Source organism: Stylophora pistillata, chromosome 13 (genome assembly GCF_964205215.1).
Source record: "Stylophora pistillata chromosome 13, jaStyPist1.2, whole genome shotgun sequence".
Lineage (NCBI taxonomy): Eukaryota > Metazoa > Cnidaria > Anthozoa > Scleractinia > Pocilloporidae > Stylophora > Stylophora pistillata.
In genome coordinates, this window is record NC_142531.1 from 9083054 (window position 1) to 9110559 (window position 27506).

At 38.8% G+C, this 27506-nt stretch overlaps 2 protein-coding genes and 1 long non-coding RNA gene across 3 annotated transcripts in view; all 3 read left to right on the plus strand.

Moving 5' to 3' along the window:
- The first annotated feature begins 66 nt into the window (after positions 1-66).
- Positions 67-17138, plus strand: LOC148717501 (glutathione hydrolase 1 proenzyme-like). Its single transcript, XM_088743789.1, has 8 exons — positions 67-209; positions 2224-2600; positions 3812-4013; positions 4406-4716; positions 5088-5215; positions 5994-6181; positions 8399-8639; positions 15773-17138. The coding sequence occupies exons 1-8, from the start codon at positions 184-186 to the stop codon at positions 16052-16054; spliced, it is 1755 nt and encodes a 584-aa protein (XP_088599915.1). The 5' UTR covers positions 67-183; the 3' UTR covers positions 16055-17138.
- On the plus strand, positions 10580-14517 carry LOC148717502 (uncharacterized). The gene is made up of 2 exons (XR_015994875.1): positions 10580-11869; positions 12454-14517. It is a non-coding gene; the product is annotated as an uncharacterized LOC148717502 (long non-coding RNA).
- A 955-nt stretch (positions 17139-18093) lies between the features above and the next one.
- Positions 18094-27506, plus strand: part of LOC148717503 (glutathione hydrolase 1 proenzyme-like) — an 11700-nt gene continuing 2287 nt past the window's right edge. The window contains exons 1-7 of the mRNA XM_088743788.1: positions 18094-18238; positions 20275-20651; positions 21860-22061; positions 22453-22763; positions 23134-23261; positions 24039-24226; positions 26104-26344. Of these exons, the coding sequence (XP_088599914.1) occupies positions 18213-18238; positions 20275-20651; positions 21860-22061; positions 22453-22763; positions 23134-23261; positions 24039-24226; positions 26104-26344 (1473 nt within the window). The 5' untranslated portion in view covers positions 18094-18212. The remainder of the gene's footprint in view (positions 18239-20274; positions 20652-21859; positions 22062-22452; positions 22764-23133; positions 23262-24038; positions 24227-26103; positions 26345-27506) is intronic.

The following is a 27506-nucleotide window of genomic DNA, read 5'->3' on the forward strand; positions in this document are numbered from 1 at the left end:
TATTATAAAACATTTTAAGTGTGTTACTCAGTCGAAGAAATTTGAGAACAAGAGACGATTGAGTAGACAGCCCTAGCAGTGGGGGCACGGGTTGTCTGGCCTAACGATTTCTGGGAAATCCGCTAGAATCGAGCTCGACCTTTACACCTTCTTGTAACGTCCAAGACGCATTTTCATCGCCAAATGGAAGCTACGATAAGGGAAAACTGGTAAGCATTATCAGCTTTCTTCTCAGTATTCCGTATATGCGATGTGCAGTTTTCGTTGTGATGAACTTACATGTCCGGACAGAACCAAAGTGTGGAAACTTATGGAAAGCATTACCCAAAATCGATTCACATCCTGCAAAATTTTCAACCCCTTTAACCTCAAATATGTAACCAGTGATGACACAGAATGCAACAGAAGATAAAAAATGTCATATTCTACAAACTGAAAGTTTCTGCTTCAGAGGTAGTTCATGGAGTTTTCCAGCTCGATCTATTTCCTGCTGAATGGCGTGATAGCACGTGGTTTTCCCAGAAAACTACACCGGCAACGACACACTTATCCTTATCCTTCGTATCGCTTTGATAATTTAGATTTCATTTACGCCCCCAGGTTAGTGGAGATCATTCGAAGTTAACTGGGACTAGACTTTTTACCACAACAACTTACAAGTAAAATCAACTAGCATGCTTGTCAGTATACAGCAACTAAAATGTGCATTTATATCGCTTGCGAAAGACATCTTTACTCTAACATGTAGCTGAGAAGCATTTTCATGATCTCTCAGATCTTCACCGTTTCAAAATGTATCGCTGTGTGAAGTTTGTTTCCAGCACGCATATCGGAAAATATTTTCATCAAATACCATTAAATATAATCCATGATTAGCACTAATCCCTCTTCCAGGGAAGAAAATTTGATGCATATTCAAATTCTAATTTCAAAACAAAGTAACTCACGCGACCTTCGAGCACCCTCTGTAACACCTTTTAATAAGCTGGGATGAATACCTTTTTACGAACAGAGTAAAGTTAACAAATCTGCTACTTTTTATAAGCGCGTAGATGGCTCTCTTCCGATTGAACTATCGCAATGAACACTTAGCAATTAACAATACACGATATGACAGAAGCACGCGGTATGCTAGCTTTAATTCTATCAATCCTTATTATAAGCGTGAGACTGAAGGAGGCCGTTCTTTTGCTTTATCGGCAACAAGACTTTGGAATAATGTGCCCCTAAATATCAGAAAATCAGACTTCTTTAAGTCCTTAAAAACTCATTTATTTAAAACGATCTTCGCAACGCAGCAACATTTAGACCATTTTAGGATTTAACTTTTATAGCTATTTATATCTATATTTTACGGAAGTTTGATTCGCGTCTCTCATAAATTTAGGTTTTTAACTTAGCTTGTAATTTTATATTCCGAGAGCCATAAGTTTTTTAGCCTTTGGCTATAAGTGTTAACCCTCTTTAAATAATGTCATTATTATTATTATTATGGTATACACTTCTGAATGCTTTAGATTCCAAAATAAAATTGATATAGGGCGCCAAAGGCGTAGCCTATTCATTTGTCACTACTACATAGATAAAAGCTAATCTTTAATAAATTGTGTCCCTAGACCCTAGAAGGAAACAAATATGCTTGAACCAAGCGTCGTTTAAGGAACTTAGTACGATAGGACCTTAAAAGTCCAGACACAAATAAACCTAAGAGTTCTAAAATGGTATAGCCATAGACCCTAAAATGGAGATAAATCTTTAAAACCTATAATTAAAACTAACGTCGTTGGAAGAACTTAGTCCGATAGGACCTTGAAAGTCCTGGCAATATTAAGGGAGCTAGAGACTACAGCTTTCTGCATGCATATGTTCCTTAGCACTGAGTGACATCGGCCACTTCCATTATTATTATTATTATTATTATTATTATTATTATAACCGTCGCTTCGTTTGCGTGACAAAACTGACAATTCGTAAGGGACTATCTTTTGACCGAAAACAGCACTTGGCTTGTTTATTCATTATTAATTAAAGGGAAGTCTATCATAAAGGAAATATCTTGTGCTCACCGCCACTCGTGCGCCACAACTGTTGAGGACTTCTTGTTTAAATAAACAGTATTATTTCTCCTGACATATTGTAATCATTATGTCCTTCTAACTCTAGCATTCAGTTTTTACGACCTAAAATCAAGCCAATAATTTAATCTGACTCTTTTCTTTTTAGGAGGATCACAATAGTTGTGGGTACGGGGGTGATTTCACTTTTGGGGATGAGTGGCCTTCTTGGTTGGATATTAGGAGGTTCCACCGATCAATCATCTGGCAGCTACGATAGATGGACCGTTGCCACGGATACACCAAAATGCTCTGAAATCGGAAACGGGATCCTCAAAGCTAACGGTTCTGCAGTGGATGCTGCCATCGCTGCCATGTTCTGTTTGGGTGTGGTCAGCATGCACTCATCCGGGATAGGAGGTGGGGGAGTGATGTTGGTGTACAATCAAACATTAAAGAAAGCAACAGTCATCGACTTCAGAGAAACTGCCCCAGCCACAGCCGACAAGGACATGTTCAAGGGTAACAGGGAAAAAGCCGAGATAGGTCATTAATTTTGTTTTTCTGGATGTTTTTTATTTTCTTTTTGGAAGCAATAATAGTGATTAATATATACCAAATAGTACTTTTCGCGCGCGTTGATTGGCTAGTTCGGAAGTCGGAAGTGATTATTAGCATGAAGTGTTCATCTCCGAGTAGCCGGTGAAACATATCTGCGCGTCAAGAGTTTAACTTCCGACAATTTTTAGTATATTAACAGATATAAACTCATTGTTTGGTCTCTGCGACATATAAATATACACTAAGACAATCCTCCTCCTCTGTGTTGGTGAAAGTGTTGGATATTATCACTTCTGCCTTAATGAATAATTCTAAATTATTGCTTACTCTCCTTCAATAGATTAATTGATTTTTTTCCCTAATTCAGTGTATTTCAAGATGCGCATTTGATCATATCCTCGTGATATCTTCCGTTAATTTGCACTACATAAATATTAAATATTATCATCATTATTATTATTATTAATCAATGCAAACCTCATTTCCTTCTCTACTTCAAAGTTTTGGAATCTTTGACTGTACTTTAAATCTTGCAAGAAAATAAGCGCGTCAAAGTAAATGTTTAAATACCTTGTTTCCCATATCTAGTAATGTCCGTCAAGGGAAATACCTTACCTAAACAGACAGTACCAACGACATGATTAACGAGCTAAAAATTCGAAAAAAACGCCAACTTAAGGTTGGTTTAGCATGGTCTGTACATTTATCGACAACGATGTTCATCGGTGGTCAAAATGTTGCGAACGAAATGCAGCCACGCTAAACTACTCTCGATTTGTTAAATATCAGATTATATGCCTTAATATCCAGTCCTCTTGTACAAATTAAATGATCTACCTATAAAGTTCACTAATCACACAAACACAAATTTTCCTTCTTTGGTGCCCTCCTCTCATATCTGTCACGTAAATCCGCCAATCAAGTCTTGTTTACAAGGACTTTGAGGAACTATTACAACTATTACAAGATTTCATTATACAATTTATTGGACCCCTTAAAAGGTCTCTGCAGAGACTGCCTTGCATTGAGCCACATAATTACAAGATTGGTCTGCATGCAATAATATACGGTTAAACCTTTATACCTTTCCTAAACAGACCTTACTTTGAGTGTTTTTTCAATTCATCGAGTAATCTTTAAACATTGAAAAAAAAAAATCACACAAAAACACCCACCAGATCATTTTATAACTTTAGGTGGTCTGTCTATTGCTGTTCCCGGTGAGGTGCGCGGTCTGTACGAGGCTTGGAAACGACATGGTCGGTTACCGTGGGAACGCCTTCTCCAACCCGCCATTGATTTGGCCAAAGATGGATTTGAAGTAACTCCAGCTTTGGATGATGCACTGCAGACGACGAAAAATATTATAAAATATATTGAAAACGACCCAGGATTGAGGTGACTGACTCTAATGTAGATAACACGCTCTATCAGTGTTAAAGTAGCACTGATCACAAATAACAAATAAACCGGTTATGCTCACTGCCACTGCAATGCGCACAAAAGGAAATAATCTGAGGGAACAGTAAATATATATAACCTGGGGAGGGGAGGGGAGGATTTTTTGGGGGGGCGAGCATCGCATGTTTTTTACAAGATGAACTGGGAGAAGGGATCAACCGGCAGAGTTTGAAGGGGGGACTATAGAGAATTAGTTGCCAATTAAATGGGAGAACAGGGATTCTAAACGTCTGGGGTTTGATTTCTCGCGGGGAACCCAGTTTTTGTTTTCTCCGACGGCCATAACAGTGCTAATAAAGTCTTCACTTCTTTCACTTTCAATATTTCAGAGAGCTGCTCTTTACTGATAAAAACACGACGTTTAAAAAAGGAGATAAAATTAAGAACGAAAAGTACGCAAAGACTCTGGAAACAGTACGTGACGAGCCTGACTCCTTTTACAGTGGAACTCTCGCTACTGACATTTTAGATGACATGAGGGAAGTCAGTGGGATCGGGAGGGTGACTGACAGAGATTTAAGAAATTATAAGCCGATAATAAGAGAGCCATACCAGACTAACATCGCGAACATGAGAATGTACCTGACTCCACCCCCGACGAGTGGCGCTGTGCTGGCACTTATCCTAAACATTTTGAGAGGTAGGAGTTGTTGACCAAACGACGTTTAACTTCCTTATAGAGAAAACTCTCCGAAAGCATATGGAAAGTTCCCTTTCTAATTAAGTGCTTTATGTAATATTCAAATGACAGACTGTATTTTTTTTGTATTTTGAATTAATCGAAAACACGCCATCATTCAAGTATCCTGAGGCTGTTTAAAATAAGTATGCGTGACCTTAACTTAGTTAAAGCTGAATTAAAATCAAAGAAAATTAAAGCACATCTCACTACAGTGTTGGTTGACCCATTATCCTACTACGACTTGTTTTTCACGCCAAGCCACTTAAGTAAAATTTTTACTCAAAAGATTTATAAAACCAGCTTTCTGATCTGGACTGTTTCCATTGTAGGGTATGACATTCCATCATCAGCTCGCGATGACGTGCTTACGTATCATCGAATCATTGAGTCCTTTAAGTTCAGTTATGCATGGCGCAGTCTCCTTGGAGATCCCGAGTTTCATATCGGGATAGTAGGGGTAGGTGACATGTAATAGGTGGTACAAAAGTGAGACTTTCATTAGTTTCTGTCCAACTGGGTGTTTGGTTAAGGCTTGTCAACCCATAACCAAAGTAGTCCAAAGTAACAAGCCTTTATGGTACAAAAACACTTTGCCGAAGAGTGCACATGTTTCCTGGAAATCCAAAGAATAGAAACTTTTATTCTTGTTCTTTTGCTTCGTCATTATTCGTTGCCGTGGTGAGTCGGAGGAATTTGGTTGTTTCGCGATAAAATTTACCCGATTTCTCGGCCATATGGCCCTCTAATATCATTTTCATCCCACCTTATTGCAGTTATTTGGCAGTTAATCTTTTACAATCCCCCCCTTCTCTTTTCATACATCACTGGCAACGACTGATCTCCCCTCCGTTGCCCCAGAAAAAAGGCTGAAAACCGTGTGATTCCCCTCAAATCTCTCCACCCTCCCCTCCTTACACTGCAAGCTCAAGAAAATGTCAGTGACCAAATGAAATTCGATCCATCAAGAAGACCACGAGTATTCATCTTGATTCTTCTTTGCAGATAGTAATTGGTAAGCACAAGTTTTCTTCGATGCAATTTTTGAACCAACCTGTGATTGAATTGTAGCAAAAGCAGTGAAGGTCATAAGAATAAAGGAAACGATCAACAATTAAGGAAGAGTTTTTATTCCTGAATGTAAAGAGAACAGAATGGGGAATAAGCAAACTGATGTAAGTTTGTAAAGGGTCAAAAACTCAGGTAACATGTTGCAACTTTTACTTTTTTCCTCAAAGAAAGCACGAATGATGTTAGATCCACTACTAGGTGCCTACCTACGTCAAAAAATACGGGATAATACGACTTATAAGAATGTATCGTATTACGGGGATTCCTTTTCGAACGCTGATTACGGTACGACACACGTGTCTGTTCTGGACGAAAATGGAGATGCAGTTTCTGTGACATCCACTATTAACATGAGGTGAGTTGACCTGAAAAAAACATACCAAAAATAATTGTCCTCAGACTCCTGACTTTGTTTACAATCTAAGTTACAATTTTGTCGGACGGGACACTAGTACCAGCTCTCGCGCAGTCAAAAAAGGTACTCGTGTTTTCCAGTATTTGAAGCTCACTTATTAACATGGTATGGCTCAACTCGAAAAATAGAGACGTTCACGTAAGTATAACCTCAGAAATCCGTGCAATTTCTAGTTAATTGCCTGCATTCGTTATCCAACAGCATCAAGTAGAGTACAAATAACGCGCAAATCGACTACAAGTATATATTTAACAATTATTCCACGAGCGCGCGTTGGATATGAGATGATAGATAGCCAACGAGGCGCGTAGCGCCGAGTTGGCTATAATAATCATCTCATATCCAACAAGCGCGAGTGGAATAATTGTTTTATTAAAAACGCCCCTAAGATATTAAACAACTCTTACCAAATCTTAAATTTTTTAGCTCCCTTTTAATTTTAACCCGCCGCGCACGCTACCATATTTGCAGATTATGGTATATTGGCTCATATACCATGATGGCTAAGCCAATAAAAAGTCTTGAATTGCATTATCCAAGGATTCAGTTTTTAATAAATCTTATTAGACGTTTTGTTGTGTAGTATCGCTGAGTATTTTTACGAGTGGAGCCCGTAGGGCTCGTCAAAATACAAATAACGAGTAAAAATACTCAGCGATACCACACAAAAAAACGTCTAATAAGTTATTTATTATCCAACACACCAGACTCTTATTTCAGTGCGGGCGAATTTCGCGGATATTTATTATTTACGGGGAATGCGGGACGGAAGTATGCGAAGCGGAACGGAATTGGCGCGTTGTCGTGTTGCTGTTTCTGTTTTCTTCAAATAATGAATTAAATTTCAAAGTCGTCTAGCTGTTTTTCTTCGTTCGATTCATCTAATAAACTTGGATGTATATTTGCCAGCCATTCTGACTCTTCGTCGTTTGAAATATGATTCAAATTGTCCGCCATTCTTTTTTTCGTAACTATAATTGAATTCCTTGCTTGCGCGATGCGAGAAAACCTGTTTAACCGGTACTCTAGAGTACAAATACCGCGTGATGTTTGTACTTGTCTATGGCGTTATTTGTACTCTACGAAGTGTAGTTGGATAATAGCACGCGATATTTGACAGTTGGTTATTTTGTATTGTAAAATAAATCTGTTTAACCGGTCTCTGTGACTAGGTTTACACTAGAGGAGAGTTTTCCGGATTCGTAAATGTTTCCGGATTCATCAATTTTGGAGCATTCGGATTCGTAGGCGTTTACACTGAAAGGATATTCGGATTCCTGACCAGTTACACACAACGACAACTCTAGGAACATTCGAAGTGGAATGGTTACCAAGTCCAGTGTTCGTCGTTCGATCGACAAAGTGAAAATGCCTTCCCCAAAAAAGGGTAGAGTAGATCCAGATGCCACTGAGGCAAATTTGAGTTGGACAGATGCTAAGCAGTCTACGTCGTCGGCGATTAAGTGTGGCTGACGTTAAACTTCCTTGCAAAAATAATTTTCGTTTCTTCAGAAATACTGCGGTACAGATGATAATATTTATCGCCTGAACCTGCAACAAGATTAGGCAACCGGAGACCGCCAACAATGTTACCACCAGATCCATTTTGGTTGCACCGCAAACTCAAAAAGTTGCAGGCGGATTCGAGAAAAAAACCGGTTACACGACTAAACTTTCCGGATTCAAAAGTTATCGGATTCAAAGTTCCCACTTTAAACTCCGGATTCAAAATCTCCGGAGACACGACCAAACCGGGAAGTTTTTATTTCGGATTCGTCCACTTTCGTGTAAACGGCAGAATCAATCCGGTACTAAAACGTTTCGGATTCATCACGAATCCGGAACAATTTCCTCTAGTGTAAACCTAGTCTATATCTCACTAAAATACAGCAGTTGGATAGTAAATTACCTGGAGTGTAGTATCGCTGAGTATTTTCTACTCGTTGTTTGTCTTTTGGCTCGCCCTAGGGGCTCGACTAAATACTGCAAAACTCGTACAAATACGTACACTCAACAATACTACACACCAAAATGTTGGTTAGGACTTGAGTCTTACGTCAGTTTGTCAATTTCGCAGCAGTTTGTAAAATCTTTACCATAATAACATGTGCCATTCTTTAACAGTAACGAAATTGTTTTGTTATGTTTTTCCAACAGGTTCGGCGCTAAATATCGATCCACCAGAACAGGCATCATCTACAACAATGAGATGGCAGATTTTGATATTCCTGGAGACAAACGAGTAGATGGTATTTCTCCTTCACCAGTTAATTTTCCTGAGAAAGGCAAGCGACCGTTGTCCTCCATGTGTCCCACCATTTTAACTGATAACAGTGGAATTGTGCGCCTCGTAATCGGTGCTTCTGGTGGGAAAAGGATAACCACAGCTGTGTCACTGGTACGTCCAATCGTATTTTTTGTTTTATCTACGTTCCTTGAATCTTACAATTTGATTATTATAGGTATATCTGTAATAAACATTGTTGTGGGATTCAGGGTGGGTGCCCCACCCAACTTTATCCACAGAGGAGGGGGAAAGATCGCAGAGAAACAAATGGACAAGAACCTTCTGTATCTTTATTGTGCACCTGGAAATCCAATGGAATTGTTGCTCTTTTCGTATGGAATTTCCAGAAAAACGGACACGGGTTGGAACGGTAAATCCACTCATGTCTGTTTGTGAATAATTATAATGTTGATGGGTTCAATTCACACTTAAACGATGCTTAGATAAGCTGTATCTGTCCCCCCGGTGGATAATTACTTGAACGAAACCAACTCTTACTTTTAACCACCACCACTTTTGAATGATTGTACTTCGTAATAAGCTACCAGAATTACAATCTCAAACAATATAAAGTTGGTAAAGCGATCAAAAGATACCGAGCACTTCGTCATTAAAAGATGTTTTTCTGTCCAGTACTTGGCAAATTAATGCCGGCTGACATCGGAACATTAAATTTTAAATTGAGGGTACACAAGTAAGTTAAGGTAAACGATGAAGTCACTTATTCAATGAAAATATGAAGTTACGAGTTAAAGTTTCCTGACATTTGCAATTTGCAAATAGCAACGGATGCCATTTCACAGAGTGTTATCTAGGATACTATTTACATCCAGGCGGGTGTAAAAACTTACTCTAAGTTGTGACAAGATCCTAGCAGCTACGAAAATGTCAAGCTGTGCTCAGAAAGAAAGGGTGGATCGTTTCTGGACTTTTCCCTTTCACTAAATAACAATTTACTCATTTTATAATCATCTAAACTTGCCAAACAAAGGGTCTGCTTAATTCTAGCCCGTGCATTAGTTTAAGACCTCGCACGCACAAGCAAGCTGACGATTTGATAAATATGTTTTCACCAGGACAAAAACTAAGTAAATGAATACACCGATATTGGTTGGACGATCCCCTACAATTAAACAGTTTCAACGAGTTTTTCCTCGCTAATATATTCGAACTCGTGAAGCAAGAGTTCCATATAACCTCAACATTAATTATGCATAGAGTGTTGCAAAGAAACCTTTATATTTAGTTTTTATGAAGTGGAATGCATAATTAATGTATGGGGTTCTATTGAACTCTTTGCACTCGTGATTTTCAGACTTTACGCCTCGAAATAACGCATTTAAGCGAGCTGCCCGCCATCATAGCAAACTAAAATTAGCAAGAGTTTGTCATTCAAAAACGAAGCGAGTGCGAGAACAAGTGGCATTTACTTTGAACTGCGTAAACACTTGTTACAGTTATAACTACAATTGACTTATGACAAGACAAGCTGGACGTATAAGGAAATTTTCGTAACCAAGTACTTACTATTTCCACCATTTTGTTCTTTGTCCATTGGCATGCTGCCGAACGTCAACTTTGCCGGCACGCATGCGTCCTCAATAATACTGTCGCGCAGCTGTTAAAACTGCAATGAAGAGATTTGGTAAGACACACCAAGATTTCCTAAGGTTTTGGTAGAATCGAAGATTTACTCAGAAATGAGGGTTGATATTGATTCAGTGAATCCTCCTCAGAGCGGATTCGAACTGGCAGTGCTATGCTACTGTAGATATCATGACGAGCTTTGCTCAAGAAAAAAATTCTCAGCAGGCATCGTAAACTGGTGCCGAGGTTTGGGGAAGAAGGCGTTGGGTGGCTGTCATCACATTAATTACACCACAATGTAATTATACAGATTAGCGCCCACGAATCCACGAGAGATACGCGATTGCGTGCGAGTTAACGCGGGGTCATCTGTTGGCGATGAAAATCAAAATCATGAAATGAAATGAAGTTTGTTGTGCGTGTAATGGTCATAAAATACTGCGTTTTCTCTGTTTCTGCCTGTTTCCTTTTAACGACATTTTTAATCACGTAGTCTTTCAAAGATCCTTCCTTTTCACAGAAGAGGCAATACCGGCGAGGCGCCGTATTCGAAAAGCCTCTCTTTCGATTATTTAGGTATGATTCTTTCGCTTGGTTTGCCATAAAACAGTAACAAAAGATATCGCAATTTTCATGTGCCGTACGACCTGAATAACAACTGTATCGAATTTCCAGTATTGCGTTACTTGGTGGATCGATCAGTGTTCACGCTTTGCGATAGTAGTACACGATGTTATTGTTTTGGAACAAAACCCGTGGCGGTCGCACGACTTGGCCTCGTATCCTGGTTAAATTCTTACCAATATTGTAATATTAAACCTTGACGAGATTTTTCATGTCGAAATGTCGAAAAGCATCATGTTTTCGATTTCGAAACCATTCGAAATGAAGTCATAGAGGCAGTCGGATTTTCGACGTGCGGCTTTCCACCGGCTAACTTAACCACGCAGAGTCTTTGCAGGATTACAAGTGCCACACTTGACCCTTGCAAGCATTGGTATCTACTTTTGAAAGAGGTATGTGACGTTCCTTTGCGTAAATATTTCATATGCGATGTATTTAAGATATTTCCCGACGAAATCCAAAGTGTGGCGACGCGGGAACTTCAGCCGACCAACTCATCGTTCGGAGTAGTGGGGTTAGCCAGGATTCCCGACCTCGTTCACGTTGTGTTCACGTTCTGTCTAATAGCTGGTCTATCTTCTTCGTAATAAACAATCCCCGACGAACTTATTAAATCTGCGGGATTTATGACTATCGTAAATCTGGTGAACTCCGCCACGCTAGACTTTGAGCCCGAAGGCGCGAAAAATTTATCTTTTGGCGCCAAACTCAGTCACGACTCCGAAGAGCTCGCTTCCTAACTTACCGAAAGATCAGCTTGAGTAAATTCCCTTGGAGTGGAACTGAAGAAGCTTCGAACACAGATTTCTCATCTCGAATCAGCATGGAGTCAATTTTACAGACCCTTTTTTCCACCTCAATGTTCGTACCTTGTCGTGGTGAGGTGTCTTGAGTGCCTCAATGACCAATTGCAATACAATGCCTTTAAAGAATTCAGCTTCAGTTGGTGGGCTGTATTTTCTGCAAGGTAGAGGCCAGACTAACACGGACTTTGTCGTTGTAGTTATTGTTATGATTATTATAATTATCATTATTATTACTGATTTTGTTATTGTTATCATTATCTTCATGATTGTGATTGAATCATTTTCAAAATGAAATAGGCTGCTCAATGAGGATGGCATGCTGAGGCAAGTAGATTTTCATTTATTTACCCCCTTCCCTCCCCCCAAGTAGAAATTCAAGTGTTTCTGATAGTTTTTCTCTTCAATAGATTGTTAGAATGCAGAAGATTTTCTAAGACACATTGTACAGAGGGCTTGTCTTAAGTAGTTGTTTTCTGATTCAAAACCACCTGCCTAGTTCTGTTTCTCTTGGGTAGTTAGTCCATGGACTGTTGTTATCTGATGGCAGAACTAACAGGTGGATCTGTTTCTCTTGGGTAGTCAGTCCATTATGGGCTGTTGTTATCTGATGGCAGAACCACCAATCTGTTCTGTTTCTCTTGGGTAGTCAGTCTATGGACTGTTATTATCTGATGGCAGAACCAGTCCCTATTTTTTTCAGCTCTATACAGTCAGTCTTTTATGGACAGTTATTTTTATCTGATGGTAGTTTTAGCTTGCTCTTTTTGTTTTGAAAAATGTGTTGCTTATGCTGTTTGTCACGTATCATCTGTTATTAGTCGGAGGCACTTTGGTCAATCAATGCTATCATTGTCTTCATTATTATTACAATTGTTAATTCAGCTGCTACTCTTCTCTCTTTGACACAGGGCCCACTACAGACAGCACTAGCTTAATGAAGTCCCAAAACCTTTCACAATGAGCCAACTCAAGAATTGCAGTCCTGAACAGTTTTTGGGGTTTTTCTGTCTTTTCTTAATTTGTTTTTGCCCCAGTTTCAATCACTTGGATACTCATTCAGCTAGCCTAACAATAACACTATTTTGTTCATAGATAAACATTGAAATAATCATAATAGTAATATGAATGATAATAATAATGATTAGATTAATGGAAATAATCATAGGAATTATAACCATCAGGATAATGAACATTATTTCTCTAACTATTGTAAATATTTTTATCATTATTATTATTATTATTATTATTATTATCATTATTATTGTTATCATTGTTATTATTATTATTATTATTATTATTATCATTATTATTGTTATCAATGTTATTACTATTTCCATCATGAATTATTAGAGATGCTTGGAAAAAAATGACCTATAGTTCCCTCCAACTCATTATTCTTTCAGTTAAGTGAATTAAGACTTTGTGAACAGTTACTGCTTTATTCTGTCATTCCTGATGACCATAGAAATGGTGAAAGTCCACAGATATTATCCCTCTAAGAGTTTTTCCAGGTGTTTTTTTTTTCCTCTGAATTTGGTTACAACAGAATGAAGGGCATCAGAGTATAGTGCGCCCAGCTAGACATGAATTGCATTAATATTACAGGGTCATTTTGCTGTATTCAGGGTTTAATCTTAGCCTTCTACAGACAAGTTTGTTCCTCTAAATGGAAAACACATTTTATCGTTTTTTAAAACAAACTTACAAAAACTGCCAAGAAACAGCTACTAAATTTATGGAAACATGACGAACAAGTCAACTAGACTGTGTACTACACATCATTGAAATCAAAGTATCACTTTAGGAACATAAAATCGCAAGGTCAGTTTCCCATTTTTAGAGCCTGAGAAAAGATCAGGCCACCAGATTACTTAAAATTCTCTGGTTGCTCGTCCATCTCAATTTCCAACAACCATTTTAGTTTACTGGGTGAGAATCGTGCTTGATTTCTTGCCCCATGCTCTTTAATTGGCCGCCTGTAAAGCTTGTTGAGAGTTTAACAGCTACTACTTGCAGCTACCTCCATATTCCCCCGATAGCCTTTCTTAACTCTAATGGTACAGAACTTTGATGACTCAGACCAGAAATAACATCATTCACTCTACCATCCCTGTAATAAAAAACTTTGGATTTTTCTCTCCATACAGGGGGCCGCAAATGTATTTTTACCCTCGCACGTTTATGAAAGCATTCGGCATGCCTGCTAACAAAGCTTGGATGTATGTTTCAGGAACTTAGTATCTTTCAACTCGACACCATTTGCCTGAAACCAAAATAATAATTACGAAAGTTAAGAGATTATTTACTTCTGGAGTGAAATGTACTAAATGATTTGCCCTTTCAAACATAAACCTGAGTTATCAGGTTTTGTCAATCACAAAATTACACGCCGGGTTATTAGTATTCCTTGGGGACCTTCCTATATTATCATAAATATCTAAGACAAGCAGGTCATTTAGCAAGGTAATCTATGTTAAAAACCGCGCTGTACAGCACTTAAAATTATTTTCCTCACTCATTTTTCTCACACTGCAACTTCGCGTACTACGCAATTATTACTACGCAGTCATATCTGGTGTCCAATTAGGAGAGCTTATTATTTTTGTTTTAGGGGTGAATTGCGATTTCTTGTATGTCCCCTATTTCGTCGAAGAAAAGCTCGAACAAATACTGAAAGTAATGAGTAAGTCACTATGAACAACGAGTGCAAAGTGACAGCACTATCGAGCCAAACTGAGAACTGTTCTTTAATGATTTTTAACATGAACCACCAATTCTTACTATTTTTAATTTCTGCGTTTTAATAGACTTTGACATGTTCTTGAGAAGATATTAAATCGGTTAGCGCTGTTGTTCCCTTCTAAATTATTTTGGTGGAAGCGCCTCAGAAGACACTGGTTTAACTAAAACCATGTTGGGCGACGTTATATTTTGACTGCACAACCCGCAATTAAATTTAATTTTAACAGCTATTCGAGTGTGTGAAGAACGGAAAAGAGCAAAATTACATGCCATCGGCCTTTCGATGCACGGACGAATTAAAACTTTTTACAATTCCATTTATCCATTGCTTGTAACTGATAGACCTTGTCCTTATTCTTGCGGGAGGTCGTACGATCTGTTGTCCATTGTAGAACTTGGCAAACTTAGCGCAGTTCTTCGAGCCGCAGTTCTTCGAGCGCAACAATGTGATCTTTCGATTCTCTATCTCACTAGCGCAGTTGTTGTGTTGAACATGGACGAATAATACATCGCAGCGTGTCTTGTAAATAGCTAGAGATGCCATGCATGTTTAGGATAAGCGCTGAATATGGACGAGCGTTAAAGCCGCCACTGAAAAAGCACAATCGACCGTTTTTCATTGTAAGGATCAGGTCTTTCACACAGCTGTCAGAATTAAAGAGAGGAAGAACGTCGATCTCGCTCACCTAAGTAGCGAAGTACACCACGAGCGGCGACGATGATCAAACACCTGGAAGATCACCGTGGTGTCCCTCTACTCTTTGGTATCATAACCAAGAGCGAGCCCTTTCGACTTGTCACTAAGTTTTACGGTTTATAAAACAAAGGCCCCGCTCTACACAAAGCCTTAAAGAATGAAACACTAGAAAAGCTTACTTAGCTTGGAATTATAAAAATTTCCTTTCTTAAAAATCGAAGATTTTCATGGTTTCCGTAACTTCGTATTTTTCCAAATTTCCTCTTTTACATGTTATGCCGTTTTGCATTTTCTTCAACGTATAATTTAGTTCAGCGTCGATCATTTATCATCCTTAGAAGAAAATATTCTGATCTTTACGTTTAACTATAAAATTGCTTTGGCTTACATTGTGCGCATAAAAGGAGCGTTAAATTAAACATGAGTTGATTCCACGCGAGGGTTTTACCTGGAAAAATGCCTGCACACGAGAGACACTGACATTACCGCGTGTCCCTTTCTGGAAAACATTCGTGTTATGACAAGAAAGGTCAGCTTAAGGGTTTTGGGTTACCCAAACTATGCAATTTTGACGCCGAAAAGTGCCAAAAAGTAATTACAGAAACTTCTTCCGCAACACCTTGAACGTGCTGTGGGCGCGAACTGAGATCTTCTCTTACAGTTAATAATTGCCAGGCGGAACTCAGATCCGGCTTAGCCTAATTTGCATAAATTTTTTTGGTGGGCAAAGCTCGTCATGGGTGCATATTGGTGCAAATTAATGCAAAAATATACTTTTGAACCTGCAGGTGTTAATGAACAAACTCTGGTTTGGTTATGACTTGTCTGAGGCGGTAAACAAACCTCGATTACACTCACAACTGGTACCTGATCAGAGTGTAACTTACGAAAATGAAGCCGGTGGGGAATATCGCATTCAAGATTACGTAATAGAAGGCTTAAAAGAACTGGGTCACAACGTCATCGGCAAAGATTGGTTCGCCGTGGTGCAGACAATTTATAGGGAACCGGGAGGAAAAAAAGAAGCGAAGTCTGACCCAAGAAAGCATGGCGCGCCCGCGGGTGAATAGAAATTGTGTCCCCGAACACTCTTTAGTTTTGTCAACTAACTTTAACTCACTTTAAAACACTAGATTGCATGATGACGTCAGTTTCTCAGTCTTTTCATAACACAGTCATTCTTATTAAAAAATAGCGATACTTAAGAGAAATGCAAATGACGCAATTCACTGTATACACGCTTTATTAACCAAGCGTGAGTTCAAGATAGCAGGATTTCGGCCGAGTTCTTCTTTTGCATTTTTGTGGCCGAAAGGAAGTCGAGGTCCATAAAAATGCGAAAAAAGAACGAGGCTAATATTCAGCCATCTTGACCTGACAAGCTTGGTTAATAAAGGATTTATTATATTGCAAAATGATTTGGCTTTATTAAGAATTAAGAATGACTTGTTTAATTTACTTTGATCGAGATCCGGGAAAGAAAGTCAACTGTGTTTCCAACAAGAATCGTTTCTGTTTTCTTTGGATTGACTATCTTCTGTCACTTTCTGCATTTCCATGGCCGAAATTGTGCAGGAATTACGAACTTAGTTCTAATTCCATTTTTTGTCTTGCGCGGGATCAATACGGGCAATCCCGAGCGAGCAAGATGGGCCCATCTTGCCCGCTGGCGCTCGGGTAGCCAATCAGAACACAGGATTCGCTTCATCTTGCCCACGGGCGCTGCAAGCGATGTAATAAAAACTATCATATAATGGTTAAGGGTTCTAATTAGGAAAACAAACTTCGCGTTGCTTGATAGCCATATCAAGAGCACTTCAAGATTCAGCCAGCCTCACTTCATAACGCAGCAATTAAGAGAAGTATTTCCAACCGAGAATTGTCGCTAAGAATATCTCTGCTTGTAGCGAGGCATTTATAGATTATGCTAGCATAATTTTAGGCATAATTCGATCAATTGATTGACCGCCTTAAAATATAATTATAACATAACCAAAGTAAAGCGCGCGTTCTGATTGGTCAATTTAGCGTCCCCCATTTGCCCATGGGTGTACGCTACTGGCGTGAGCAAATGCAAAGACTATTTTTCCGCGCACGCTTGTTTTTCCTGGTCACGTAAGATTTGTTAAATAAAAGGGAATTCTTTAGCTACAATGTATCAATGTTATGTTATAAAAAAAATGGTAAACACCACAGCGTACACTATTGAGTTAGGGATGCACGTGGGAGGTTTGCTAAGCACTCAAGCAGCTAAAGTCGCTCTCGGCTATCGCCTCGAGCGACTCTTACGTTTCTTTCGTGCTTAGCAACCTCCCGCGTGCACCATAACTCAATAGTGTGCGCTGTGGTGTTTACCATTTGTTAATTACATATTTACATATCTTTACTTACTAGTTGATTGCGTAAGTATACGAAGGACGAATCCAGCTGAACTTCGCGTTTGAATCGCCATTTCAGTTTCACCTTCAAAGTGGTCTCCTATCGAAGACACTGTCACGCGGCAAGCAAAAAGAAAGCACGGAACAAGATCAAGTACTTTCGAAGTCATTTTGCCATGCCGCAAACGGCGCAAACACCATAAAATTATTATTAAAATGTGCCAAATTTATTCCATTATTTTAGATGTGGCGAAACAATTAAATTCAAAGCATGCGCTGTCAAGTTATTCCAGTTTTCCTCGACGCGGTGGTTTCCTGACCGGTCAGGCTTTGTAATATTTACATCACACCGGTGCCAAAAAGATGTAAAACTGCCATGCCGAAATCGTGATAAAACAAGTCCAGCTTGTTATCCATCAGCTTACTTCCGGTGGTACATTTGGCAAAAATATCCTAGTTTGGGAACGAAAGACAATAGTTTGACAAAAACTGCGTATTTTTAGGGCGATTTCACCGGATGTTGGCGTTACCCGATAAGACATAAGCAAAATGTTGCAATGAGTTTAATATGTGAAGAATCTGGACCTTTAATATAATATTCTATCAGAGAAACGGCTTAAATATCATAAAGCTCATTAAACTGAGCTCGCATCTCTTATACCTAACGTATTATAAAACATTTTAAGTGTGTTACTCAGTCGAAGAAATTTGAGAACAAGAGACGATTGAGTAGACAGCCCTAGCAGTGGGGGCACGGGTTGTCTGGCTTAACGATTTCTGAGAAATCCGCTAGAATCGAGCTGGACCTTTACACCTTCTTGTAACGTCCAAGACGCATTTTCATCGCCAAATGGAAGCTACGATAAGGGAAAACTGGTAAGCATTATCAGCTTTCTTCTCAGTATTCCGTGTATGCGATGTGCAGTTTTCGTTGTGATGAACTTACATGTCCGGACAGAACCAAAGTGTGGAAACTTATGGAAAGCATTACCCAAAATCGATTCACATTCTGCAAAATTTTCAACCCCTTTAACCTCAAATATGTAACCAGTGATGACACAGAATGCAACAGAAGATAAAAAATGTCATATTCTACAAACTGAAAGTTTCTGCTTCAGAGGTAGTTCATGGAGTTTTCCAGCTCGAACTATTTACTGCTGAATGGCGTGATAGCACGTGGTTTTCCCAGAAAACTACACCGGCAACGACATACTTATCCTTATCCTTCGTATCGCTTTGATAATTTAGATTTCATTTACGCCCCCAGGTTAGTGGAGATCATTCGAAGTTAACTGGGACTAGACTTTTTACCACAACAACTTACAAGTAAAATCAACTAACATGCTTGTCAGTATACAGCAACTAAAATGTGCATTTATATCGCTTGCGAAAGACATCTTTACTCTAACATGTAGCTGAGAAGCATTTTCATGATCTCTCAGATCTTCACCGTTTCAAAATGTATCGCTGTGTGAAGTTTGTTTCCAGCACGCATATCGGAAAATATTTTCAACAAATACCATTAAAATATAATCCATGATTAGCACTAATCCCTCTTCCAGGGAAGAAAATTTGATGCATATTCAAATTCTAATTTCAAAACAAAGTAACTCACGCGACCTTCGAGCACCCTCTCTAACACTTTTTAATAAGCTGGGATGAATACCTTTTTACGAACAGAGTAAAGTTAACAAATCTGCTACTTTTTATAAGCGCGTAGATGGCTCTCTTCCGATTGAACTATCGCAATGAACACTTAGCAATTAACAATACACGATATGACAGAAGCACGCGGTATGCTAGCTTTAATTCTATCAATCCTTATTATAAGCGTGAGACTGAAGGAGGCCGTTCTTTTGCTCTATCGGCAACAAGACTTTGGAATAATGTGCCCCTAAATATCAGAAAATCAGACTTCTTTAAGTCCTTAAAAACTCATTTATTTAAAACGATCTTCGCAACGCAGCAACATTTAGACCATTTTAGGATTGAACTTTTATAGCTATTTATATCTATATTTTACGGAAGTTTGATTCGCGTCTCTCATAAATTTAGGTTTTTAACTCAGTTTGTAATTTTATATTCCGAGAGCCATAAGTTTATTAGCCTTTGGCTATAAGTGTTAACCCTCTTTAAATAATGTCATTATTATTATTATTATTATGGTATACACTTCTGAATGCTTCAGATTACAAAATAAAATTGATATAGGGCGCCAAAGGCGTAGCCTATTCATTTGTCACTACTACATAGATAAAAGCTAATCTTTAATAAATTGTGTCCCTAGACCCTAGAAGGAAACAAATATGCTTGAACCAAGCGTCGTTTAAGGAACTTAGTACGATAGGACCTTAAAAGTCCAGACACAAATAAACCTAGGAGTTCTAAAATGGTATAGCCATAGACCCTAAAATGGAGATAAATGTTTAAAACCTATAATTAAAACTAACGTCGTTGGAAGAACTTAGTCCGATAGGACCTTGAAAGTCCTGGCAATATTAAGGGAGCTAGAGACTACAGCTTTCTGCATGCATATGTTCCTTAGCACTGAGTGACATCGGCCACTTCCATTATTATTATTATTATTATTATTATTATTATAACCGTCGCTTCGTTTGCGTGACAAAACTGACAATTCGTAAGGGACTATCTTTTGACCGAAAACAGCACTTGGCTTGTTTATTCATTATTAATTAAAGGGAAGTCTATCATAAAGGAAATATCTTGTGCTCACCGCCACTCGTGCGCCACAACTGTTGAGGACTTCTTGTTTAAATAAACAATATTATTTCTCATGACATATTGTAATCATTATGTCCTTCTAACTCTTTCCTTTTTGAGGCAAACACTAGCATTCAGTTTTTACGACCTAAAATCAAGCCAATAATTTAATCTGACTCTTTTCTTTTTAGGAGGATCACAATAGTTGTGGGTACGGGGGTGATTTCACTTTTGGGGATGAGTGGCCTTCTTGGTTGGATATTAGGAGGTTCCACCGATCAATCATCTGGCAGCTACGATAGATGGACCGTTGCCACGGATACACCAAAATGCTCTGAAATCGGAAACGGGATCCTCAAAGCTAACGGTTCTGCAGTGGATGCTGCCATCGCTGCCATGTTCTGTTTGGGTGTGGTCAGCATGCACTCATCCGGGATAGGAGGTGGGGGAGTGATGTTGGTGTACAATCAAACATTAAAGAAAGCAACAGTCATCGACTTCAGAGAAACTGCCCCAGCCACAGCCGACAAGGACATGTTCAAGGGTAACAGGGAAAAAGCCGAGATAGGTCATTAATTTTGTTTTTCTGGATGTTTTTTATTTTCTTTTTGGAAGCAATAATAGTGATTAATATATACCAAATAGTACTTTTCGCGCGCGTTGATTGGCTAGTTCGGAAGTCGGAAGTGATTAGCATGAAGTGTTCATCTCCGAGTAGCCGGTGAAACATATCTGCGCGTCAAGAGTTTAACTTCCGACAATTTTTAGTATATTAACAGATATAAACTCATTGTTTGGTCTCTGCGACATATAAATATACACTAAGACAATCCTTCTCCTCTGTGTTGGTGAAAGTGTTGGATATTATCACCTCTGCCTTAATGAATAATTCTAAATTATTGCTTACTCCGCTTCAATAGATTAATTGATTTTTTTCCCTAATTCAGTGTATTTCAAGATGCGCATTTGATCATATCCTCCTGATATCTTCCGTTAATTTGCACTACATAAATATTAAATATTATCATCATTATTATTATTATTATTAATGAATGCAAACCTCATTACCTTCTCTACTTCAAAGTTTTGGAATCTTTGACTGTACTTTAAATCTTGCAAGAAAATAAGCGCGTCAAAATAAATGTTTAAATACCTTGTTTCCCATATCTAGTAATGTCCGTCAAGGGAAATACCTTACCTAAACAGACAGTACCAACGACATGATTAAGAAGCTAAAAATTCGAAAAAAACGCCAACTTAAGGTTGGTTTAGCATGGTCTGTACATTTATCGACAACGATGTTCATCGGTGGTCAAAATGTTGCGGACGAAATGCAGCCACGCTAAACTACTCTCCATTTGTTAAATATCAGTTTATATGGCTTAATATCCAGTCCTGTACAAATTAAATGATCTACCTATAAACTTCACTAATCACACAAACACAAATTTTCCTTCCTTGGTGCCCTCCTCACATATCTGTCACGTAAATCCGCCAATCAAGTCTTGTTTACAAGGACTTTGAGGAACTATTACAACTATTACAAGATTTCATTATACAATTTATTGGACCACTTAAAAGGTCTCTGCAGAGACTGCCTTGCATTGAGCCACATAATTACAACAATGGTCCGCATGCAATAATATACGGTTAAACCTTTATACCTTTCCTAAACAGACCTTAGTTTGAGTGTTTTTTCAATTCATCGAGTAATCTTTAAACATTGAAAAAAAAAAATCACACAAAAACACCCACCAGATCATTTTATCACTTTAGGTGGTCTGTCTATTGCTGTTCCCGGTGAGGTGCGCGGTCTGTACGAGGCTTGGAAACGACATGGTCGGTTACCGTGGAAACGCCTTCTCCAACCCGCCATTGATTTGGCCAAAGATGGATTTGAAGTAACTCCAGCTTTGGATGATGCACTGCAGACGACGAAAAATATTATAAAATATATTGAAAACGACCCAGGATTGAGGTGACTGACTCTAATGTAGATAACACGCTCTATCAGTGTTAAAGTAGCACTGATCACAAATAACAAATAAACCGGTTATGCTCACTGCCACTGCAATGCGCACAAAAGCAAATAATCTGAGGGACCAGTAAATATATATAACCTGGGGAGGGGAGGGGAGGATTTTTTGGGGGGCCGGGCATCGCATGTTTTTACAAGGTGAACTGGGAGAAGGGATCAACCGCCAGAGTTTGAAGGGGGGACTATAGACAATTAGTTGCCAATTAAATGGGAGAGCAGGGATTCTAAACGTCTGGGGTTTGATTTCTCGCGGGGATCCCAGTTTTTGTTTTCTCCGACTGCCATAACAGTGCTAATAAAGTCTTCACTTCTTTCACTTTCAATATTTCAGAGAGCTGCTCTTTACTGATAAAAACACGCCGTTTAAAAAAGGAGATAAAATTAAGAACGAAAAGTACGCAAAGACTCTGGAAACAGTACGTGACGAACCTGACTCCTTTTACAGTGGAACTCTCGCTACTGACATTTTAGATGACATGAGGGAAGTCAATGAGACCGGGAAGGTGACTGACAGAGATTTAAGAAATTATAAGCCGATAATAAGAGAGCCATACCAGACTAACATCGCGAACATGAGAATGTACCTGACTCCACCCCCGACGAGTGGCGCTGTGCTGGCACTTATCCTAAACATTTTGAGAGGTAGGAGTTGTTGACCAAACGACGTTTAACTTTCTTATAGAGAAAACTCTCCGAAAGCATATGGAAAGTTCCCTTTCTAATTAAGTGCTTTATGTAATGTTGAAATGACAGACTACTTTTTTTTGTCTTTTGAATTAATCGAAAACACGCCATCATCCAAGTATCCTGAGGCTGTTTAAAATAAGTATGCGTGACCTTAACTTAGCTAAAGCTGAATTAAAATTAAAGAAAATGAAAGCACATCTCCATACAGTGTTGGTTGACCCATTACCCTACTACGACTTTTTTTTCACGCCAAGCCACTTAAGTAAAATTTTTACTCAAAAGATTTATAAAACCAGCTTTCTGATCTGGACTGTTTCCATTGTAGGGTATGACATTCCATCATCAGCTCGCGATGACGTGCTTACGTATCACCGAATCATTGAGTCCTTTAAGTTCAGTTATGCATGGCGCAGTCTCCTTGGAGATCCCGAGTTTCATATCGGGATAGTAGGGGTAGGTGACATGTAACAGGTGGTACAAGAGTGACACTTTCATTAGTTTCTGTCCAACTGGGTGTTTGGTTAAGGCTTGTCAACCCATAACCAAAGTAGTCCAAAGTAACAAGCCTTTATGGTACAAAAACACTTTGCCGAAGAGCGCACATGTTTCCTGGATATCCAAAGAATAGAAACTTTTATTCTTGTTCTTTTGCTTCGTCATTATTCGTTGCCGTGGTGAGTCGGAGGAATTTGGTTGTTTCGCGATAAAATTTACCCGATTTCCTGGCCATATGGCCCTCTAATATCATTTTCATCCCACCTTATTGCAGTTATTTGGCAGTTAATCTTTTACAATCCCCCCCTCCTCTTTTCATACATCACTAACAACGACTGATCTCCCCTCCGTTGCCCAGAAAAAAGGCTGAAAACCGTGTGATTCCCCTCAAATCTCTCCACCCACCCCTCCTTACACTGCAAGCTCAAGAAAACGTCCGTGACCAAATGAAATTCGATCCATCAAGAAGACCACGAGTATTCATCTTGATTCTTTTTTGCAGATAGTAATTGGTAAGCACAAGTTTTCTTCGATGCAATTTTTGAACCAACCTGTGATTGAATTGTAGCAAAAGCAATGAAGGTGATAAGAATAAAGGAAACGATCAACAATTAAGGAAGAGTTTTTATTCCTGAATGTAAAGAGAACAGAATGGGGAATAAGCAAACTGATGTAAGTTTGTAAAGGGTCAAAAACTCAGGTAACATGTTGCAACTTTTACTTTTTTCCTCAAAGAAAGCACGAATGATGTTAGATCCACTACTAGGTGACTACCTACGTCAAAAAATACGGGATAATACGACTTACAAGAATGTATCGTATTACGGGAATTCCTTTTCGAACGCTGATTACGGTACGACACACGTGTCTGTTCTGGACGAAAATGGAGATGCAGTTTCTGTGACATCCACTATTAACATGAGGTGAGTTGACCTGAAAAAAACATACAAAAAATAATTGTCCTCAGACTCCTGACTTTGTTTACAATCTATGTTACAATTTTGTCGGACGAGACTAGTACCAGCTCTCGCGCAGTCAAAAAAGGTACTCCTGTTTTTAAGTATTTAAAGCTCACTTATCAGCATGTTATGGCTCAACTCGAAAAATAGAGACGTTCACGTAAGTATAACCTCAGAAATCCGTGCATTCTTTATCCAACAGCATCAAGTAGAGTACAAATAACGCGCAAATCGACTACAAGTATATATATCTTATTAGACGTTTTGTTGTGTAGTATCGCTGAGTATTTTTACGAGCCCTACGGGCTCGTCAAAATACAAATAACGAGTAAAAATACTCAGCGATACCACACAACAAAACGTCTAGTAAGTTATTTATTATCCAACACACCAAACTGTTATTTCAGTGCGGGCGAATTTCGCGGATATTTATTATTTACGGGGAATACGGGACGGAAGTATGCGAAGCGGAACGGAATTGGCGCGTTGTCGTGTTGCTGTTTCTGTTTTCTTCAAATAATGAAAAAATTTTAAAGTAGTCTAGCTGTTTTTCTTCTTTCGATTCATCTCATAAACTTGGATGTATATTTGCCAGCCATTCTAACTCTTCGTCATTTGAAATATGATTCAAATTGTCCGCCATTTTTTTTTCGTAACTATAATTCAATTCCTTGCTTGCGCGATGCGAGAAAACCTGTTTAACCGGTACTCTAGAGTACAAATACCGCGTGATGTTTGTACTCGTCTATGGCGTTATTTGTACTCTACGAAGTGTAGTTGGATAATAGCACGCGATATTTGACAGTTAGTTATTTTGTATTGTAAAATAAATCTGTTTAACCGGTCTCTGTGACTAGGTTTACACTAGAGGAGAGTTTTCCGGATTCATAAATGTTTCCGGATTCATCAATTTTGGAGCATTCGGATTCGTAGGCGTTTACACTGAAAGGATATTCGGATTCCTGACCGGTTACACACAACGATAACTCCAGGAACATTCGAAATGGAATGGTTACCAAGCCCAGTGTTCGTCGTTCGATCGACAAAGTGAAAATGCCTCCCTCAAAAAAGGGTAGAGTAGATCCAGATGCCATTGAGGCAAATTTGAGTTGGACAGATGCCAAGCAGTCTACGTCGTTGGCGATTAACTGTGGCTGACGTTAAACTTCCTTACAAAAATAATTTGCGTTTCTTCAGAAATACTGCGGTACACATGATAAAATTTATGGCCTGAACCTGCAACAAGATTAGCCAACCGGAGACCACCAACAATGTTAGCACCAGATCCATTTTGGTTTCACCGCAAACTCAAAAGATTGCACGCGGATTCGAGAAAAAAAGCGGTTACACGACTAAACTTTCCGGATTCAAAAGTTATCGGATTCAAAGTTCCCACTTTAAACTCCGGATTCAAAATCTCCGGAGACACGACCAAACCGGGAAGTTTTTATTTCGGATTCGTCCACTTTCGTATAAACGGCAGAATCAATCCGGTACTAAAACGTTTCGGATTCATCACGAATCCGGAACAATTTCCTCTAGTGTAAACCTAGTCTATATCTAACTAAAATACAGCAGTTGGATAGTAAATTACCTGGAGTGTAGTATCGCTGAGTATTTTCTACTCGTTGTTTGTCTTTTGGCTCGCCCTAGGGGCTCGATTAAGTACTGCAAAATTCGTACAAATACGTACACTCAACGATACTACACACCAAAATGTTGGTTAGGACTTGAGTCTTACGTCACTTGTCAATTTCGCAGCAGTTTGTAAAATCTTTATCATGATAACATGTGCCATTCTTTAACAGTAACGAAATTGTTTTGTTATGTTTTTCCAACAGGTTCGGCGCTAAATATCGATCCACCAGAACAGGCATCATCTACAACAATGAGATGGCAGATTTTGATATTCCTGGAGACAAACGAGTAGATGGTATTTCTCCTTCACCAGTTAATTTTCCTGAGAAAGGCAAGCGACCGTTGTCCTCCATGTGTCCCACCATTTTAACTGATAAAAGTGGAATTGTACGCCTCGTAATCGGTGCTTCTGGTGGGAAAAGGATAACCACAGCTGTGTCACTGGTACGTCCAATCGTATTTTTTGTTTTATCTACGTTCCTTGAATCTTACAATTTGATTATTATAGGTATATCTGTAATAAACATTGTTGTGGGATTCAGGGTGGGTGCCCCACCCAACTTTATCCACAGAGGAGGGGGAAAGATCGCAGAGAAACAAATGGACAAGAACCTTCTATATCTTTATTGTGCACCTGGAAATCCAATGGAATTGTTGCTCTTTTCGTATGGAATTTCCAGAAAAACGGACCCGGGTTGGAACGGTAAATCCACTCATGTCTGTTTATGAATAATTATAACGTTGATGGGTTCAATTCACACTTAAACGATGCTTAGATAAGCTGTATCTGTCCCCCCGGTGGATATTTACTTGAACGAAACCAACTCTTACTTTCAACCACCACCACTTTTGAATGATTGTACTTCGTAATAAGCTACCAGAATTACAATCTCAAACAATATAAAGTTGGTAAAGCGATCAAAAGATACCGAGCACTTCGTCATTAAAAGATGTTCTTCTGTCCAGTACCTGGCAAATTAATGCCGGCTGACATCGGAACATTAAATTTTAAATTGAGGGTACACAAGTAAGTTAAGGTAAACGATGAAGTCACTTATTCAATGAAAATATGAAGTTACGAATAAAAGTTTCCTGACATTTGCAATTTGCAAATAGCAAAGGATACCATTTCACAGAGTGTTATCTAGGATACTATTTACATCCAGGCGGGCGTAAAAGCTTACTCTAAGTTGTGACAAGATCCTAGCAGTTACGAAAATGTCAAGCTGTGCTCAGAAAGAAAGGGTGGATCGTTTCTGGACTTTTCCCTTTCACTAAATCACAATTTACTCATTTTATAATCATCTAAATTTGCCAAACAAAGGGTCTGCTTAACTCTAGCCCTTGCATTAGTTTTAGACTTCGCACGCACAAGCAAGCTGACGATTTGATAAATATGTTTTCATCAGGACAAAAACTAAGTAAATGAATACACCGATATTGGTTTGACGATCCCCTACAATTAAACAGTTTAAACGGGTTTTTCCTCGCTGATATATTCGAACTCGTGAAGCAAGAGTTCCATATAACCCCAACATTAATTATGCATAGAGTGTTGCAAAGAAACCTTTATATTTAGTTTTTATGAAGTGGAATGCATAATTAA

Bases quoted from the DNA above. Each gene is read 5' to 3' on its own strand.
- LOC148717501 (XM_088743789.1), top strand. From the start codon at position 184: ATGGAAGCTACGATAAGGGAAAACTG. The intron at 2,601-3,811 runs GTCATTAATTTT...TTATAACTTTAG, and splicing joins CAGGGAAAAAGCCGAGATAG to GTGGTCTGTCTATTGCTGTT. The intron at 4,014-4,405 runs GTGACTGACTCT...TCAATATTTCAG, and splicing joins GAAAACGACCCAGGATTGAG to AGAGCTGCTCTTTACTGATA.